Source organism: Chiloscyllium punctatum, chromosome 22 (assembly GCF_047496795.1).
Source record: "Chiloscyllium punctatum isolate Juve2018m chromosome 22, sChiPun1.3, whole genome shotgun sequence".
NCBI lineage: Eukaryota > Metazoa > Chordata > Chondrichthyes > Orectolobiformes > Hemiscylliidae > Chiloscyllium > Chiloscyllium punctatum.
Window position 1 is genome coordinate 37,139,969 of NC_092760.1, and position 18,202 is coordinate 37,158,170.

At 42.6% G+C, this 18,202-nt stretch overlaps 1 protein-coding gene across 7 annotated transcripts in view; it reads right to left on the bottom strand.

Annotated features, from left to right (window-relative positions):
* LOC140493514 (kielin/chordin-like protein) overlaps positions 1-18,202 on the bottom strand; it is a 328,873-nt gene that overhangs the window by 99,497 nt on the left and 211,174 nt on the right. For 5 of the 7 annotated variants that reach the window (XR_011963701.1, XM_072592025.1, XM_072592023.1 and 2 more), the window contains 3 exons: positions 17,529-17,654; positions 11,729-11,845; positions 1,467-1,592 (listed from right to left, as the gene is read on the bottom strand). Coding sequence is in view for 6 of the 7 variants with exons in the window: in XM_072592025.1 (XP_072448126.1) it covers positions 1,467-1,592; positions 11,729-11,845; positions 17,529-17,654 (369 nt within the window). In the remaining variant the exon portion in view is untranslated. The remainder of the gene's footprint in view (positions 1-1,466; positions 1,593-11,728; positions 11,846-17,528; positions 17,655-18,202) is intronic. The other 2 variants (XM_072592026.1, XM_072592028.1) reach the window with 2 other exon arrangements.

The following is an 18,202-nucleotide window of genomic DNA, read 5'->3' on the forward strand; positions in this document are numbered from 1 at the left end:
CCTGGAGCCGTCACACACCAATTCCCTCTGAACCCTCCCCTGGGCTCTAAAGGCTTCTATGACCCTCTGCTTGTCTTTATAATAATGGAACCTTACCAGGACAGGACATGGGCGCTGATCCACACCTGGTTTTCATGCCACGATCTGATGGGTTTTTTTAATTGTTATCCTTCCCTTCTCAGTCTCCAAACCAAGGAAGTCCGGGAACCACTTCTTGAAGAACTTCACTGGTCACTCACCTTCCATCCCCTCCGGTATGCCAACACCATGCAGGTTCTTTCTTCTGCCCCTGTTTTCGCGATCATTACCAGATCCAACAGACCCTGGATCTGTATTTCCAGGTGTTCAATCCAGCTCTTGGAGGAGTCAGTCTCTGCCTCTATCTCTGCAGCCCAGCGCTCAAGCTCATTGGTCCTTTTTCCCAAGCCTTGCAGCATAGCAGATACTTCTCTTCAATGTTTTCCCGGATCTGCCTCCCCAGGAGCTTGCATGATTTGGCCAACTCCTCCACCAGGGTGTGGTGAGTAAACAAGCCCACTGCTTCAGTGGGCTGGGCTGGGCCATGGCCCTGCCCTGGCCCAGGCTGAGCTTCCTCCTTTCTTTGGCATTCTTCAGCTGCAAGGACAAAGGTAAGTAAGATTTTTCAGGTTTCCAGTTCCTTTACTGTGTTTTTGCACACTGTAGAGTGTTTTGGATGGGTTTGTGCTCTGTTGGACCAGTGTTGCAGCGCAGAGCCCAGCAAATGCGATCCTACCAGGACTTTGACAGACATCTTGGGTCCCCTCTGAAGACCATATTTTAGTGCAGCAGAATTAGGCCATTCAGCCCATCAAGTCTGCTTTGACAGGTTTGTTTCTTAACCCCGCCATCGTGCCTTCTCCCTGTAATCCTTGATTCCCTCACTAATCAAGAACTCACTTGTCTTAAATATAGTCATTGAGTTTGTCTCCACAGCTTTCTGCATGATAACAGAGCATAATCTCACAACCTTAGTCAATGAGGCAAAAGTGAGGACTGCAGATGCTGGAGATCAGAGTCTAGATTAGAGTGGTGCTGGAAAAGCACAGCAGGTCAGGCAGCATCAGAGGAGCAGGAGAATCACTGATTAACTTCAGTACAAAACAATTGAACAAGTCCATCGTTAAGAATGTACTTAAAGATAACAAAAAGCAAAAGCAAAGACATAGATGTTCAAAAACATAATAAGTTGCACACTGTTCGATCCTTGATGACATCTTCTACAGAAAGCCATCTTCTACATAATTCAAGACAAGTTTTATATGCAATGGACTATAGCTCAACTATCATTGCCTTAGCACAATCTTGTTTAATTAAAACCCTTCCATTGAGCTCAAGCCTTCAATCAATGTAACAGATAAAGACAATTTTCCAACTGCAGAATCAGAAATGAAGTAACCATTGTCTGTGAGAACAGTACATCATGTATAAGAGAGGAAAGAACTTACGGATACAAGTATGTCTGTCAAAGTGGAGCCGATATCCTGGATGACAGGTGCAATAGTAACTTCCTGCTGTGTTGACGCAGTTATGAGCACAGTGGCCATCTCCAGAAGTATCACATTCATTGTTATCTTGAAACCAATGAGAGTAATTAATACCCATGTTGTATTAAAATTGGTATGTCCTACTCTTCTGCCTATGATTAGCTGACTCTCTTAATACCATTTTCCAATCTGATATGACAATGTCCTCCGCCATGAAGTAACTCTATAGAGGAATTTATATAGATATCTATCTATCCTTACAGTTTTATACAGCATATTTCATTTGTGTTCTCCAAGTTGAACTTATTCTCTCGGCAAACCAGTTCAATTTTCTTTGTGCACAGATATTTCAAAATTAATTGTGCCTCTTTTTCCTCTTCCAATAGGTTTTCCAACAAACTGTATTTTCTCACTTTAGCCTCAAACTGCTTTCCTCCAGATCTCTTAAGCATGTGCTTGAGCTGCTTACCCTGCTGATCGTGTCTGGCCACTTGGTCTATTATTCACCATTCTAATTCCGCCACTGGCTGTGAGCAGAAAGTCAACCAACTGGACATTAGTGACCTGAGGTTACCATGAAGGACTCTTCTACTCAACGTCTCCTCTCACCTGAAGTGTGCTGACCCTCAGCGTAAACCACCACCAGTTGTCTCTCTCTAATGAGAGAGCAGCTTATGGCCTGCTAAGTACTAACAATTCCTCTCTCCATCATCACCTCATCCTGCTACCTATCAACCAAAATCAACTGGAACCAATAAACTGACAATCCCCATTCTCCTCCAATGTTTCTCCACAGTTGTCCAGCTGCAAAGACCACTCTCACCAAGTTTCCTTCTTACCCAAATAATGGTTGCCAGAAAATGACTTGCAATGGCTTCACTTTCCATTCTTTCTCTGTTACTTCTAGTGTCCCCCAAGGATGCATTCTTGGTTCCTTTCTTATCTGCTCCAAATGCTTCTGCTCAGTGACATCTTCCAAATGCACAGTGCTGGTTTTTACACATACACTGACAACACCAAGTTCCACCACCACCTTGACTCTTGACTCATTCATTGTCTCTAAACTACAAGACTGTTTATTAAAGTTCCAATAGTGGACCAGCACAAACCCCCCCCCCCCCATTGGAAAATCGGGATGACTCAAGACATCAACCTTTTGTCCTGCATCAAATTCTATCCATTTAGACCCATCCCTTTGGAATCTCACACCTTGTGGATATTGTACTGAACAAACATAAGACAGCAGCAATGATATGGAGCCCCAGTGATTGATAAAGCAATCTATCAATATCATAGAAAACCTATATAAAAGCAAAACACTAAAGATTCTGGAAATCTGAAATGAAAACAGAAAGTGATAAAGACACTCAGCAGGTCTAGCAGCATCTCTGGAGAGACAAACAGTTTTAAAGAAGAATCATACCAGACTCAAAATGCTAATGGGTGTTGCTCTCTCCAGAGATACTGTCAGACCTGCTGAGATTCTCCAGCAATTTCTATTTTTGTTTGTTCAGGTCTCCAACAAACATAGTTTTTTGAATCATTTTAATGAATAATAGATCCTTGGCCAGAGGAGTAAAAAAAACCTGACAAACTAAAACTTGCTGTTACGTGGCCAAAACACATTTCTGAAGCCTTGATTCAGTCTGCAAAGACTTCAGCTGGCCTGTAGCATCTGGTCTGCTTTCTAACGACCAGTCAGTTGAATCTACAAGGCCATTGAAAGAACAGCTAAGCCTGCCTCAAGCCCAAATAAATGTCTTGGAAACCTAGTTCCTGATGAAACCTTGCATTCAACTGAAAGGTGAACCATGTTTCCACATATCAACTTCCTTTCGCTGAGCCTTCCTCAATATTATGGAAAATTCTGCAAATTTTGAATTGGGTAGCCATACCTACCTGAGTCATAGCTATTATGAAAAAGAACTCTCACTGAACACTAATCTGCAGGAGTTGGGCAATCAACAAGTAATATCTGAATCTTAACTTTCTTTTAACTAAGTCAGTCTTCAAATCATAGAATCCCAGTGTGGAAGCAGGCCATTTGGCCCATCAAGTTCACACCAACCCTCAGAAGAGCATCCCACACAGATCTCGTCCATCCCCCCCCCCCCCCCCCCCCCCCACCATCCCTGTAACCCTGCAATTCCCATGGCTAACCCCCTTACCCTGCACATCCTTAGACACTATGGGGCAATTTAGCATGGTCAATCCACCTAGCCTGCTCATCTTTGGACTGTGGGAGAAACCTGGAGCACTCAGAGGTAACCCATGCAGTCAGAGGGAGAATGTGGAAAACCCACACAGACAGTCATCCAAGGGTGGAGTTAAACCAGAGTCCCTGGCACTGTAAGGCAGCCGTGCTAACCACTGAGCCATCTCTCCAACTCTGTATCTATTTATTTATCCTTCCTTTTGTGCTTGAGTGTGCGTGTGTTCTAACAATCAGCCTCAGTCTGAATGAATGAATAAAACATATTTCTGATTTAGTCCTAAAGAGAGCTTGTTTACTTAAAACATTGACTTCACACACAGAGGTTTCAGGAGAAACATGCCAAAACCTGTTACAAAAGAGATAAAAATTTCGAAGACTTCTGCTTACAAGTACAAGGGAAGGAAAGTAAGAGTTAAATTTACTCCTCTAATTATATAAAAGTTAGTATAAACATACGAACAGATTCATGAACAGCTTCTTCCTCACTGTTATCAGGCTTTTGAATGGACCTTTTTAATATTAATATTGATCTCTCTCTGCACTTTCTTTGTAGTTGTAACATTGTATCCTCCACTTTGACTCTGATGCCCTGATATACTTGTACAGTATAATCTACTTGTAACGCATGTAAGACAACACTTTTCACTTGACCTTGGTACAGGTGACAGTAATAAATCAAGTCAAAACTGAAACCTAACTCTAGAATCTTCTGTATCCCTAATTTGAGTTGTTCCACCATTTGAGGCTATATCTTCAATTAGCAAGGCCCCCAGCTGTGGGATTCTCTCCTGCCACTGCTCTGCCCCTTGACCTCTCTTTCATTCTTTAACCCTCATTAAGATTTTGATCACCTGACCAAAAGTCCCCTTTTGTGGCTCCATATCATAGTTTATATAATGTTCTTGAGAAACAAAAGGGATTTAGTTCTGAAAAGTGAGAGGTTTGATGCTTTTTAACAGTGCAAAAGACAAGGGAATAAATGCTGAAAGAGGGGATCCTGATTCAGATCCCAATCACACTCTCATTTGTGTTAATGCCTTCAGCTGACTATGTCATAAATTTTGCAATTCTCTTTCTTTCAAGTTCTTTCTTTTAAGGTACTCCTTAAAACCTCTTTGGCTGAGCTTTTGTACATCTATCCTAATCTTTTATTTATTCATGGAATGATGGCTTCGCTGGAAATGTCAGCATTTATTGCCCATCCTTAATTGCCCAGAGGGCAATTGAGAGTCAACCACATTGTTGACTCTGGAGTCCTGTGTAGGCCATACCAGGTAAGGATGGCATTTTTCTTCCCGAAAGGACATTAGTGAATCAGATGGGGTTTTCCAACCATTGACAATGGAGTCATGGTCATCATTAGACTCTTCATTTAAGTTCCTTATTGAATTCAATTCAACCATCTACCATAGTGGGATTTGAGCATGAGCCAAGTTTCTGGATTAATATTCCAGGGATAATACCACTAGGCCATCACCTCTCTTATGTGCCTCATTGGAAATTTTATTATGTTAAAGGCGCCATACAAATACAAATCGGGTTGTTGTTACTGTAGTACCTGCAATGGTTTTGGGCTGGAAACCTGCTATCAATTAAAATAATGCTAATTGTGTACTATTCAATAAAATACTCACATTCTTGTAAAGATAGGTATAAAACTCCTCTCTTAACATAACTGCGTCACATGAGATTTTCAAGTATGTCAATGTAAATAACATTATTGAAAGCACTGTCTCCTTGTGGGAAGAAATGAAGTAGATCTGCCCCAAATTGGGAAGTCAAATGAATTAAGACAACCGACCCCCATTGTCAAAGAATCCTCTACTCAATGAGTTAGAGTTATGGATGTAAGTTTACTCGTTTAGCTGGAAGGCTGATTGTCAGACATTTCATCGACATAATCAGTGAACTAGCAGAGAAGCGCTGGTGTTATGTCCCGCTTCCTATTTATGTGCATAGATTTCCTTGGGTTGGTCATGCCATTTCCTGTTCTTTTTCTCAGAGGATGGTAGATGGGGTCCAAATTGATGTGTTTGTTGATACAGTTCCAGTTGGCATGCATGCTTCTAGGAATTCTCGTGCGTGTCTCTGTTTGGCTTGTCCTGGGATGGATGTGTTGGCCCAGTCAAGGTGATGTCCTTCCTCATTTGTATGTAAGGATACTAGGGATAGTGGGTCATGTCTTTTTGTGGCTAGCTGATGTTCATGTATCCTGGTGGCTAGTTTCTGTCTGTTTGTCCAACCCAAACTTTGGGTCCGCTACATGGAATCATAGAGATGTACAGCATAGAAACAGACTCTTTGGTCCAACCCATCCACACCGACCAGATATCCAAACCCAATCTGGTCCCATTTGACAGAACCTGGCCCATATCCCTCCAAACCCCTCCTATTCATAAACCCAACCAAATGTCTCTCAAATGTTGCAATTGTACCAGCCTCCACCACATCCTCTGGCAGCTCATTCCATACACTTACCACTCTCTCTGCATGAAAAAGTTGCCCCTTAGGTCTCTTTTATATCTTTTCCCTCTCACCCTAAACCTATGCCCTCTAGTTCTGGACTCCCCGATCCCAGGGAAAAGACTTTTTCTATTTATCCTATTCTTGCCATCATAATTTTATAAACCTCTATAAGGTCACCCCTCAGTCTCCGATGCTCCAGAGAAAACAGCCCCAGCCTGTTCAGCCTCTCCCTGTAGCTCAAATCCTCCAACAATGGCAACATCCTTGTAAATCTTTTCTGAACACTTTCAAGTTTCACAACATCCTTCCAAAAGAAAGGAGACCAGAATTGCGCACAATATTCCAACAGTGGCCTGACCAATGTCATATACAGCTGCAAGATGACCTCCCAACTCCTATACTCAATACTCTGACCAGTGGGCGGCACGGTGGCACAGTGGTTAGCACTGCTGCCTCACAGCGCCTGAGACCCGGGTTCAATTCCCGCCTCAGGCGACTGACTGTGTGGAGTTTGCACGTTCTCCCCGTGTCTGCGTGGGTTTCCTCCGGGTGCTCCGGTTTCCTCCCACAGTCACAAAGATGTGCAGGCCAGGTGAATTGGCCATGCTAAATTGCCCATAGTGTTAGGTAAGGGGTAAATGTAGATGTAGAGGTATGGGTGGGTTACGCTTCGGCGGGGCGGTGTGGACTTGTTGGGCCGAAGGGCCTGTTTCCACACTGTAAGTAATCTAATCTAATCTAATCTAATAAAGGAAAGCATACCAAATGCCTTCTTCACTATCCTATCTATCTGCGATTCCACTTTCAAGGAGCTATGAAGCTGCACTCCAATGTCTCTTTGTTCAGCAACACTCCCTAGGACCTTACCATTAAGTGTATAAGTCCTGCTAAGATTTGCTTTCCCAAAATGCAGCACCTCACATTTATCTGAATTAAACTCCATCTTCCACTTATCAGCCCATTGGCCCATCTGGTCCAGATCCTGTTGTAATCTGAGGTAACCCTCTTCGCTGTCCACTACACCTCCAATTTTGGTGTCATCTGCAAACTTACTAACTGTACCTTTTATGCTCACATCCAAATCATTTATGTAAATGACAAAAAGTAGATGGCCCAGCAGTTACAAACAGTGTTCCGCAAGGATCTGTTTTGGGACCATTGCTGTTTGTCATTTTTATAAATGACCTGGAGGATGGGCTAGAAGGTTGGGTGAGCAAGTTTGCAGATGATACGAAAGTCAGTGGAGTTGTTCACAGTGAGGAAGGATGCGTCAGGTTACAGCGGGATATAGATAAGCTGCAGAGCTGGGCAGAAAGGTGGCAAATGGAGTTCAATGTGGGTAAGTGTGAGGTGATTCATTTTGGTATGAGTAACAAAAAGATGGGGTACTGGGCTAATGGCCGGAAAATTGGTAGTGTGGATGAGCAGAGGGATCTTGGTGTCCATGTACACAGATCTCTGAAAGTTGCCACCTAGGTAAATAGTGCGGTGAAGAAGGCATATGGCGTACTGGCTTTTATTGGTAGAGGAATTGAGTTCCGGAATCCTGAGGTAATGTTGCAGTTGTATAAGACTCTGATGCGGCCGCTTCTGGAGTATTGTGTGCAGTTTGGTCGCCATACTATAGGAAGGATATGGAGGCACTGGAACGGGTGCAGAGGAAGTTTACCAGGATGTTGCCTGGTATGGTAGGAAGATCGTATGAGGAAAGGCTGAGGCACTTGGGGCTGTTTTCATTGGAGAAAAGAAGGTTTAGGGGTGACTTGATAGAGGTGTACAAGATGATTAGGGGTTTAGATAGGGTTGACCATGAGAACCTTTTTCCACGTATGGAGTCAGCTATTATGAGGGGGCATAGCTTTAAATTAAGGGGTGGTAGGTATAGGACAGATGTTAGGGGTAGATTGTTTACTCAGCAAGTCATGAGTTCATGGAATGCCCTGCCAGTAGCAGTGGTGGACTCTCCCTCTTTATGGGCATTTAAACGGGCATTGGATAGGCATATGGAGGATAGTGGGCTAGTGTAGGTTAGGTGGGCTTGGATCGGCGCAACATTGAGGGCCAAAGGGCCTGTACTGCACTGTATTTTTTCTATGTTTCTATGTTTCAATCCTTGTGGCACTCCACTGGTCACAGGCCTCCAGTCTGAAAACCAACCCTCCATCACCAAACTCTGTCTTCTACCCTTGAGCCAGTTCTGTATCCAATTGGCTAGTTTTCCCTGTATTCCATGAGATCTAACCTTGCTAATCAGTCTCGTCGAATGCCTTACTGAAGTCCATGTAGATCACACCTACTGCTCTGCCCTCATCAATCCTCTTTGTTATTTCTTCAAAAAACTCTCAAATTTGTGAGACATGATTTCCCACACACAAAGCCATGTTGACTATCCCTAATCAGTCCTTGCCTTTCCAAATACATGTACATCCTGTCCTCAGGATTCCCTTCAACAACTTGCCAAGAGGTCAGGCTCACCAGTCTATAGTTCCCTGGCTTGTCTTTACCGCCCTTCTTAAACAGTGGCACCACGTTTGCCAACCTCCAGTCTTCCGGCACCTCACCTGTGACTATCGATGATACAAATATCTCAGCAAGAGGCTCAGCAATCACTTCTCTAGCTTCCCACAGAGTTCTTGGGTACACCTGATCAGGTCATGGGGATTTATCCATCTTTAACCGTTTCAAGACATCCAGCATTTCTCCTCTGTAAGCTGGACATTTTGCAAGATGTCACTATCTATTTCCCTACAGTCTATATCTTCCATATCCTTTTCCACAGTAAATACTGATGCAAAATATTCACTTAGCATCTCCCCCATTTTCTGTGGCTCCACACAAAGGCCGCCTTGCTGATCTTGGAGGGACCCTATTCTCTCCCTAGTTACCCTTTTGTCCTTAATATATTTGTACAAACCCTTTGGATTCTCCTTAATTCTATTTGCCAAAGCTATTTCATGTCCCCGTTTTGCCCTCCTGATTTACATGGATGACACCTTTGTCATCACTAAACAAAACAAATTAGAGGAAACCTTCAAGACCATCAATAATACCCTTCCTGGCATAAAATTCACAAAAATGGAGGAAAACAACAACTAACTGTCATTCTGAGCTGTCACAGTAGAGCAAACAGTCAATGGGGATCTTCAAACCAGCATCTACAGGTAAATAACACATACTGACCAAATATTGAACTATAGAAGCAATCATCCCAACACACACAAACAAAGCTGCATTAGAACATTACATCAATGAGTCACCACACACTGCAGCACAGAGGAACCACGAAGAGCAGAGGAAGATCACCTACACAACATAGGGGTGACTATGTCATAAGTTTTGCAATTCTCTTTCTTTCATGTGTCCAATGAACACAGTCCATCGATTTCTTAGCAACAAACCCAAACAAGCAGACAAAATGCCCAGAAAGCCTAGCCACTCTCCCCTACATCAAAGACATCTCAGAAATGACTGCCAGACTACTCAGACCTCTTGGCATCATGGTAGCCCACAAACCCACCAACACACTAAAACAACAGCTAATGGACTTAAAAAGACCCTGTACAGACAACAAGCAAAATGAACGGTCATTTACAAAATACATTGCAAGAACTGTAACAAACACTACATTGGACAAACAGGCAGAAAAGTAGTCACCCGGATGCATGAACATCAACTAGCCACAAAAGACATGACCCACTATCACTAGTATCCTTACATACAAATGAGGAAGGACACCACTTTGACTGGGACAACACACCCATCCTAGGATAAGCCAAATAGGTACACGCATGAGAATTCCGAAAAGCATGGCATTTCAACCAGAACTCTGCCAACAAACACATCAATTTGGATCCCAGTTAACACCCGCTGAGAAAAAGAACAGGAAATGACATCACCAACCCAAGGAAATCTAAGCACATAAACAAAAAGAGGACATAATATCAGTGCTTCACTGGTGGCTCACTGATGGTGTTACCTAGTAGGGTGACGAAGCGTCTGAAAATGAACCTTCCAGCTCAGTGAGCGAACCTACATTCAGAACCTCAACTTGAGCTACAAATCTTCTCAAAACGCACTAATACTCAGTTACCTGTCAGAATGCCAACAGCATCAGATCATAGTTTGGAGTCATCTAATCTCATGGACTTTCATTATGAACTATTCATCTAACACATGAGATATCATTGGATTTTACCACTTGTTTGGCTTAATCACGGAACAATATATGACAATGGATGAAGAGCCTCCCTCGGGTGGCTGTTTGCACAGGAGTGTCAAATTCAAAATAGCAAGTCTCCACTTGAGTGGATAAACATTCATCTGCTTTGTATCTGAGTCAGCTTACTAACCTTTCCACAGCTCCTTGTTTGGCCACTGCTGAATTTAAAAGAGCAAGAATTCTCCAGAGGCCTAACACCAGGCACATGTGTCATGGGTGTTTCTCTGTATCCATTGATGACACAGCAGCATGGTAGGTTCATCTGGTTTCTAATTTAGCTATGAGAAAGTCTACGGCAATAGTTGCTCAAACTGCTAGTTGAATTGACGGGAAAATGAAGAGTTTACTAAGGACACATGCTGATCATCAAATGCAACAGTTCATATGGAAAAGGGCACCATCACTAACCTAAACCCCAACTACAGTACCTTCAGTCACTCCACCTGTGCAACATAATGTGAACAGCACCCTCCAAATTAAGCAATTTGGATCCCTCAGCGCAGGAGGATGTTGCTCAGTCCCTATGCCTCGGTCAATTTTTTCAGAGTTATTTATTTACTACCATTAAGGCACTCCTTCCCCATTGCCCTCAAATTTATTTTCCTTTTCAAGAACATGTGCACTTCTAAATTCCCTTTTTGAATGTATCGTAACATTCTAAATCACTTGAAGTTAAATCATGTTCCACTATCTTTCAGGCAATGTAGAGGGATCGCACTAAAAGGCCATAAAAGTAATTACAGTCAGAGATGTACAGCACGGAAACAGACCCTTCAGACCAACTCGTTCACGCCGACCAGATATCCTAAATTAATCTAGTCCCATTTGCCAAGTTGGCCCAAATCCCTCTAAACCCTTCCTATTCATATAATCATCCAGATTCCTTTTAAATGTTGTGACTATACCAGCCTCCACCACTTCCTCTGGCAGCTAATTCCATACATGCACCACCCACTGCATGAAAGCGTTGCTCCTTAGGTCCCTTTTATATCTTTCCCTTCTCATCTTTCTTTTCATAACTTGCCCCATTTCCTTTACCAAATATCTTAAAATATATGCCCCTCTGGTCTCTAACCTTTCTGCCATTTGAATCATCTCACCTTGTTTACAGTAGCCTAAATCCTTCATAATTTTGGTCATTTCCATGAAATCTCCCTTTAACGTCTTCTATTTGAAGGAGAGCCATCCCACCTTCTCTCATCTGTCCACGTAACTGTAGCTTTATCATCCCTGATACCATTCGAGTAGATCTCAACCCCTTGATACAAAAGTACAGCCAGTTTTGGGAAGGTGACACTGAAACACAAGAAAGTAGCATCTAACCTTGACAATTGTGCCCATTCACATGCTGAGTGTATCCACGTGGACAGAGGCACTGGAAGCTGCCCAGTGTATTCACACAATGGTGGGAGCAGTTGCTCTTCTCACACTCATTCACATCTGCCAACAAAAAAACAATCATGGCATTTCATAGGTGTGCAAATAATAAGACATTGCAAGTCCTCATTGTTACTCTTTTTCAATATTATACAATTTTTTATCCTTTCAAAAATTTGGACCATTCGCTAATAATGGAATCACTTTCTACCACTCTGATTCAGAATCATAGAATTCCTACAGTGTGGAAACAGGCCCAACAAGTCCACACTGACTCTCCAAAGATTAACCCACCCAGACCCATTCCCCTCCGCTATGATCCTTCATTTACCCCGACTAATGCGCCTAACCTACACATCCCTGAACACTACGGGCAATTTAGCATGGCCAATCGACTGTAACCTGCACATCTTTGGACTGTGGGAGGAAACCAGAACACGCAGAGGAAACCCACGCAGACACTGGGAGAATGTGCAAACTTCACACAGTCACCCAAGGCTGGAATTGAACCTGGGTCTCTGGTGCAGTGAGGCAGCAGTGCTAACCACTGAGCCACCGTGCCACCCCAGAGTGAAAAGCTTCCAAATGGTGTGACTACCGTTAGACTATATGAAAATAGTGGTTATGATATGCTGATCTCTCAGCGAAACTGGGCTTCGGCCTACTGCCCAGCAACCATCCCTACCCTGGCCTAGTTTCCTAGGTTAGGAGTCATTTCTCATGTGGGTCAGGCTCAGGATGTCACTACCAAGAGGGAGCCTATCACTATTGTTCCAGCAAGACCACCCCTGCAACAGTATAAAAGTTAAGAAGATTAGATTAGTTTAGATTACTTACAGTGTGGAAACAGGCCCTTTGGCCCAACAAGTCCACACCGATCCCTCCAACGAGCAACCCACCCAGACCCATTCCCCTACATTTACCCCTTCACTAACACTACGGGCAATTTAACGTGGCCAATTCACCTAACCTGCACATCTTTGGACTGTGGGAGGAAACCGGAGCACCCGGAGGAAACCCACGCAGACACGGGGAGAATGTGCAAACTCATAACTCGTAACAGCCTGAGGCTGGAATTGAACCTGGGTCTTTGGCGCTGTGAGGCGGCAGTGCTAACCACTCTGCCACTGTAAGGTCTAAAGAGAACACTGACATTCTTATAGGTCTCGCGTCATAGAAACCTAAACATGTGGGCGGCACGGTGGCACAGTGGTTAGCACTGCTGCCTCACAGCGCCAGAGACTTGAGTTCAATTCCTGGCTCAGGCCAATGACTGTGTAGAGTTTACACATTCTCCCCATGTCTGCATGGGTTTCCTCCAGGTGCTCTGGTTTCCTCCCACAGTCCAAAAATGTGCAGGTTAGGTAGATTGGCCATACTAAATTCCCCATAATGTTAGATGAAGGGGTAAATGTAGGGGAATGAGTCTGGGTGGTTGCGCTTCAGCGGGTCGGTGTGGACTTGTTGGGCCGAACGGTCTGTTTCCACACTGTAAGTAATCTAATGAAGTTATTTTCTACTTTGTTCTCCAGTGATGTTTTTAACCTTCAAAATGAATGGAATTATCTGCAGGGAGACCAGTCAGTTTCCTCCTCGGCCCCAACATATTGCAAATGCAAAGACCATGGCTCTACATTTTTCCTTGCCTGTTCCCTATTAAAGATCTATTTCCTCACACCAAAACTGGGTGATCTGAGGAACTCAGCAATAGAGTCTGGAACAGCAAAACTTTGAATCCGTGAAAGTCCTTGACAGTGAATCTCATGGATGCTACATCATTGCTCAATACAAGTAGGTGAACAACACATGAAGCAGCAGTGCGAGATTAATTCACTCATGAAAAAGCCTTAAACAAGCAATCTGTTAATTTCCAAATCATAAAACATAACCAATAATGTACTGGTACCAGCATCTGATCGATCATGTGTAGCCACACTATTATGTTACTGTGAACAGTGAAATAAAAGGAATAAACTCAAACTGGGCCTCACCCTGAATTGTTTGAAAGATTAAAAACATCACAAAACTCAGAAAACCTCACTTGGAGTCTTTGCTCCATACTCCTTGTACAGTATCTGCCACTCATTACTACCAAGTACTTCCGGCTCTCTGTCTATGGTACTGGCATTCTGAACAGCCTAACTAATCTCAATATTATTGTTGGGCTTTCAAGCATCATTTTCACATGCTCAAAACTAAACAACAAATAGAGTGACAGCTGTCTGATTTTTTTTAACCAATGAATATTCAACATTTGAATATTGCACATTCTGAGGTGTGAGAGGGAGGGATGAAAACTCAATGTACTAGACACCCCAAAATTTTCTGCTCAAGATGTAAAACATCAAAGGGAGGGCATGGATGCTTCTTGAACCAGCACTTTTTATTGTGTCAGAATTGAAGGAGACAGGTCTAACAGCACCACACCTCCTGTCAGAAAGGCCTGCAACTCTGGTCATCTGGAAGTCTGCACAATGCAGATATGCTGACTGTACAAAAGCATAGAAGATTCTCCAACTGACTTTTCTATTTGTGGTCCTATCACAGAGCAGATATCCAGAATGCACAGATGTCATGATATAACTGACACCAACATGTCTGCCTTTATTGAAACAAACTGATCCCTGTGGTCACTGGATTTTGATTGCTTCAGCACCACTCCAGATGGGTGGGTACCATCTTCAAAATATCCACCTCATGTCTGCTCCTCCTCTGCATCATCCCCTTGAACATTCTCTTGCGCTGGGTGCTGCTTCTATATATTCCGAGTCAAGGACCATTATCTTGAGCTAAATTTGTAGTATTATCCACAATGCCCAGATGACTCTGTGATGCTGTGGAGAATGTTTGGCTTGAACGGTGGATGGTGGGTGCTGGAGCTGATGGTCACTGCCAGAGCTCTAAATTATTGAGGTAATAGTTGAATCATTACGTTCTTTATATGGTACTGGCTGCATTTCCTGCTACACAATAATCAGTAAAAGGTCAAGCTGAATTTGTAAAGATAAATTTTTCAGTTTAATAACAATTTCTGCTCTAACTTCTAAGTCTATCCATTAGATCCCAAGTGGAAAGATCCTGTCCTAGTGCTGGCTGCTCTCGCCCCTCAACACTCCTCTGGTGCTAGCTAAAGTTATGCTTCACTTTACATATTAGGGAGAAGAAAAGACAATAGTTAGAGCAGGATTCTCACCACTATGCAACCAACTCTTCTGTGTGGCCCCTGAAAGTGGAAAATTAATGCTACACCATACTCTTGCACACAGGTTAAAACAACATGCCCAGACTTATTGATAAATAAAATCATACAGAGCAACATGAAGGTCAGTAATCTTCTTTTCAGTCCAGTGCTTGAAAAGACAAATTAATATAATAGGAATACGAGACAACTTCTTAGTCTTGTGCCAGAATAATCCTTTGAACGAATCATTCCTACTTACCATTTCTTTTCCAGTGTGTCAAAGATAAAACAGAGTCACATTATTCCTTCAGCTTGAATATGATCGTTCCAAAACATAAAACCAGCAGCCAGAACCACATTTATTTCTCGTGCATAAATTTCCTCTGAAGCAGCTAAACAGCCAAGATGAGAACAGATTTTGCAGCTTAAAAGGCAACCTGTAGAGCACGTTAACAGGCTGAGCTTCACACCTAATGTCAGTGGGCAACTCTTCTGTGCAAGCATTAACATTTCAAACATGCCATTCCAGCAGCCAGAGTAACTTTATCCTAATTTGGTTTCCAAACTGGAATCGCTCCATCACTAGCAGACTAACTGTTTATGCTTTTGATTCTGAAAGTCAATGAAAAGAGAGTGGCCTCTTAAACCTTAGAGAAGAACACCCAAATGAAATAATGACACTGGCCAGCTGGAAGTTCCTCAGCGTCACTCTCATTCCAGCGATATAACTGCCATGGAAATGCAGCGTAAATTTCTGTTTATACCACAGTTCTGGTGAATTCAGGACAGTGGCATGAGGCCAGTTCTGAGAATGTCTGAGCCAAAATATTTGTCACATTACATTCAAATAAGTTTGAGCAATTAAAATCAATCTCGTCACCCGCTTGTTATCTTTCAGCAGACCAAGTTCTGACTCCATCGACACTTTTACAGCACACATACATCATCGTTGGTTTGTTGAAAAATTGAAGAGATGGTTTCCTACATAAAGGGGCTGAAAATAGGCAGAGGGGTCACATTGTATGATTAATTTACACCCATTGACTGAAATTCAGGCAACATTCCAACTCCCTGCTGCCTGCTTATTATAGCGGTTTCTGTTTACATACAATGCTGGTCATTGTAAAGTTGGTACTGAAAGCCAAAGTTAAAAAAATTTGTTCACCCCAGTCCAACACCAGCATCTCCACTTCAGTAACAACAGGAGCCCACGATAATAATTTCATAACAGAACTTAAAGCAAGATTGCACAGCTTAAAACTAGCATTCACCCCTGACAGTGGAGGTGCATTGTGACTAGAGCAGGTATTAGTTGGGGTATAAGAAATGAATCTATCCTGGGGAGCAGCAGGGAAGGAATAACATGAGAAAATGTGGGACTGAAGGTTCCCAGTAGCTGCAGTGGGTTTTCATGTAGTAACTGGAATGGAGAAGAGATTTCCTGATTTTGATTGTCTTCAAATCCAATACCTTCTTGTTACACACAACCTGCGCCACATGTTATCTCTTCAAAAGCAAGAAATACTAAAAGCATTTGTTCAGAATCTGTTCAGATAGCTTAAATATCCATAAAATATTTACAACTCACTCTTTCAGTTATCGATTGCCCAGTTGTAATTGGTAGGTTTTTTTTCAGGAAGGTTCTCAATATTTATGTTACTAATACCAGAAAATCTGAAGCCCTCTGACAGAGGTAGGAAGTCTAATTAGCACAGACACCAATCTGAGTCTGTTTGCCAAATTACCTCAAATTTCAGGGTCAATTCTATCCCAAATTGGACAGAACTTAAGCACTGCAAAGTCTTTTATTAGAATTGTGCCCCTGCATATCTTAGCAACACTTGCCTGTGGTTACCAATGCAACTTCATCAGACTTGATCTGACTGACTGGAAGCTGAGTCCAACTGCTGCTTTTTCCTCATTGACATTATCAAATAAAAGAGCATAAAGGGATCATTTCACTTTTGAAGTTGTTGCACCAAGTCGGTCAAGAGAATAATTTTAAAGTAAGGTATTCATGTGATTCATAATGATGTCAACGTTGTGATTGGTTATTGGTCTTTTCTTTAAAATTCAATTATGGGACACTGATCTTATTGGTTGGGACAGCAATTATTGCTTGTCCCTAGTTGCCATTGAGAAGATGGTGATTAGCCCAAATTGAACCACTGCAGTCCATTTACTGTAGGTAAACCCACAATGCCATTAAGGAGGGAATTCCAGGATTTTGACCCAGTGGTAGTGAAGGAATGGCAATATATTTCCAAGTCAGTATGGAGAGTGGATTTGAGGGAACTTACAGGTGTTCTCCTGTATCTGCTGCTCTTGTCATTCTAGTTTGAAGTGGTTGTTGGTTTGAAACGTGTCATTGAAGAAACATTGGTGAAATCCAGCAATGTATCTTGGAGATGATATGCACTGAGCGATGGTGGTGGAATAAGTGAATAATTGTGGGTGTGTTGCCAATCATTAAGTTGTAAATATTATTGACAATTTTATGAAAGTGAACATTGTAGAACCACACCGTGCTTTGTAAAGGAGAAAACACGAGGAACAACCACATACCTCCACACCTCTGTCCATCGGAGAGCAATTCATAGCCGGGGGGACATATGCAGTTGAAACTACCCACAGTATTCATGCACTGGTGCTCACAAAGTGTGTGTCCATGTATTTCACACTCATCTACATCTAAAATCAGAGAGAAGCACAGTGAATGCCACTGTTTTCAGAAATGTTACCATCAGCACGGACTTCATCAAAAATCACCATTTACCACATATCATCAATATTTATTATGTTAAATTACAATACACACTAAACAAATGATCAGACTCACCACCCCAATCAGCAGCTCTTCCTACATGAATTGCCAAAGATTTAATACAGCAATAATTAGTAGCTGGTGGAATAAGGGGAGTCTGTGGCACAGTAGTGATGTCACAGAGGCACAGGTTAGTGTGGTATTGGCACAGGTTCAAATCCCATAATTGTCGGTGTTTTTTTAAAATAGTTATAAAAGTTTGTCTCAGCAATGGTGACCATGAAATTATTGTCACAAAAACCCATCTGGCTCATTAAGGAAGATGATCTGACTGTCATGAGTGTTCTCTCAGAATCATACAATGTCTCAGACGCCATCATGATCACGCTGGGTATGCACTGTCCCACCAGACCCTTCAGAGCTGGAGTGGCATAGTTGAGATACATACAGAAAGGAGGTGGAGTGGGAATCTTCA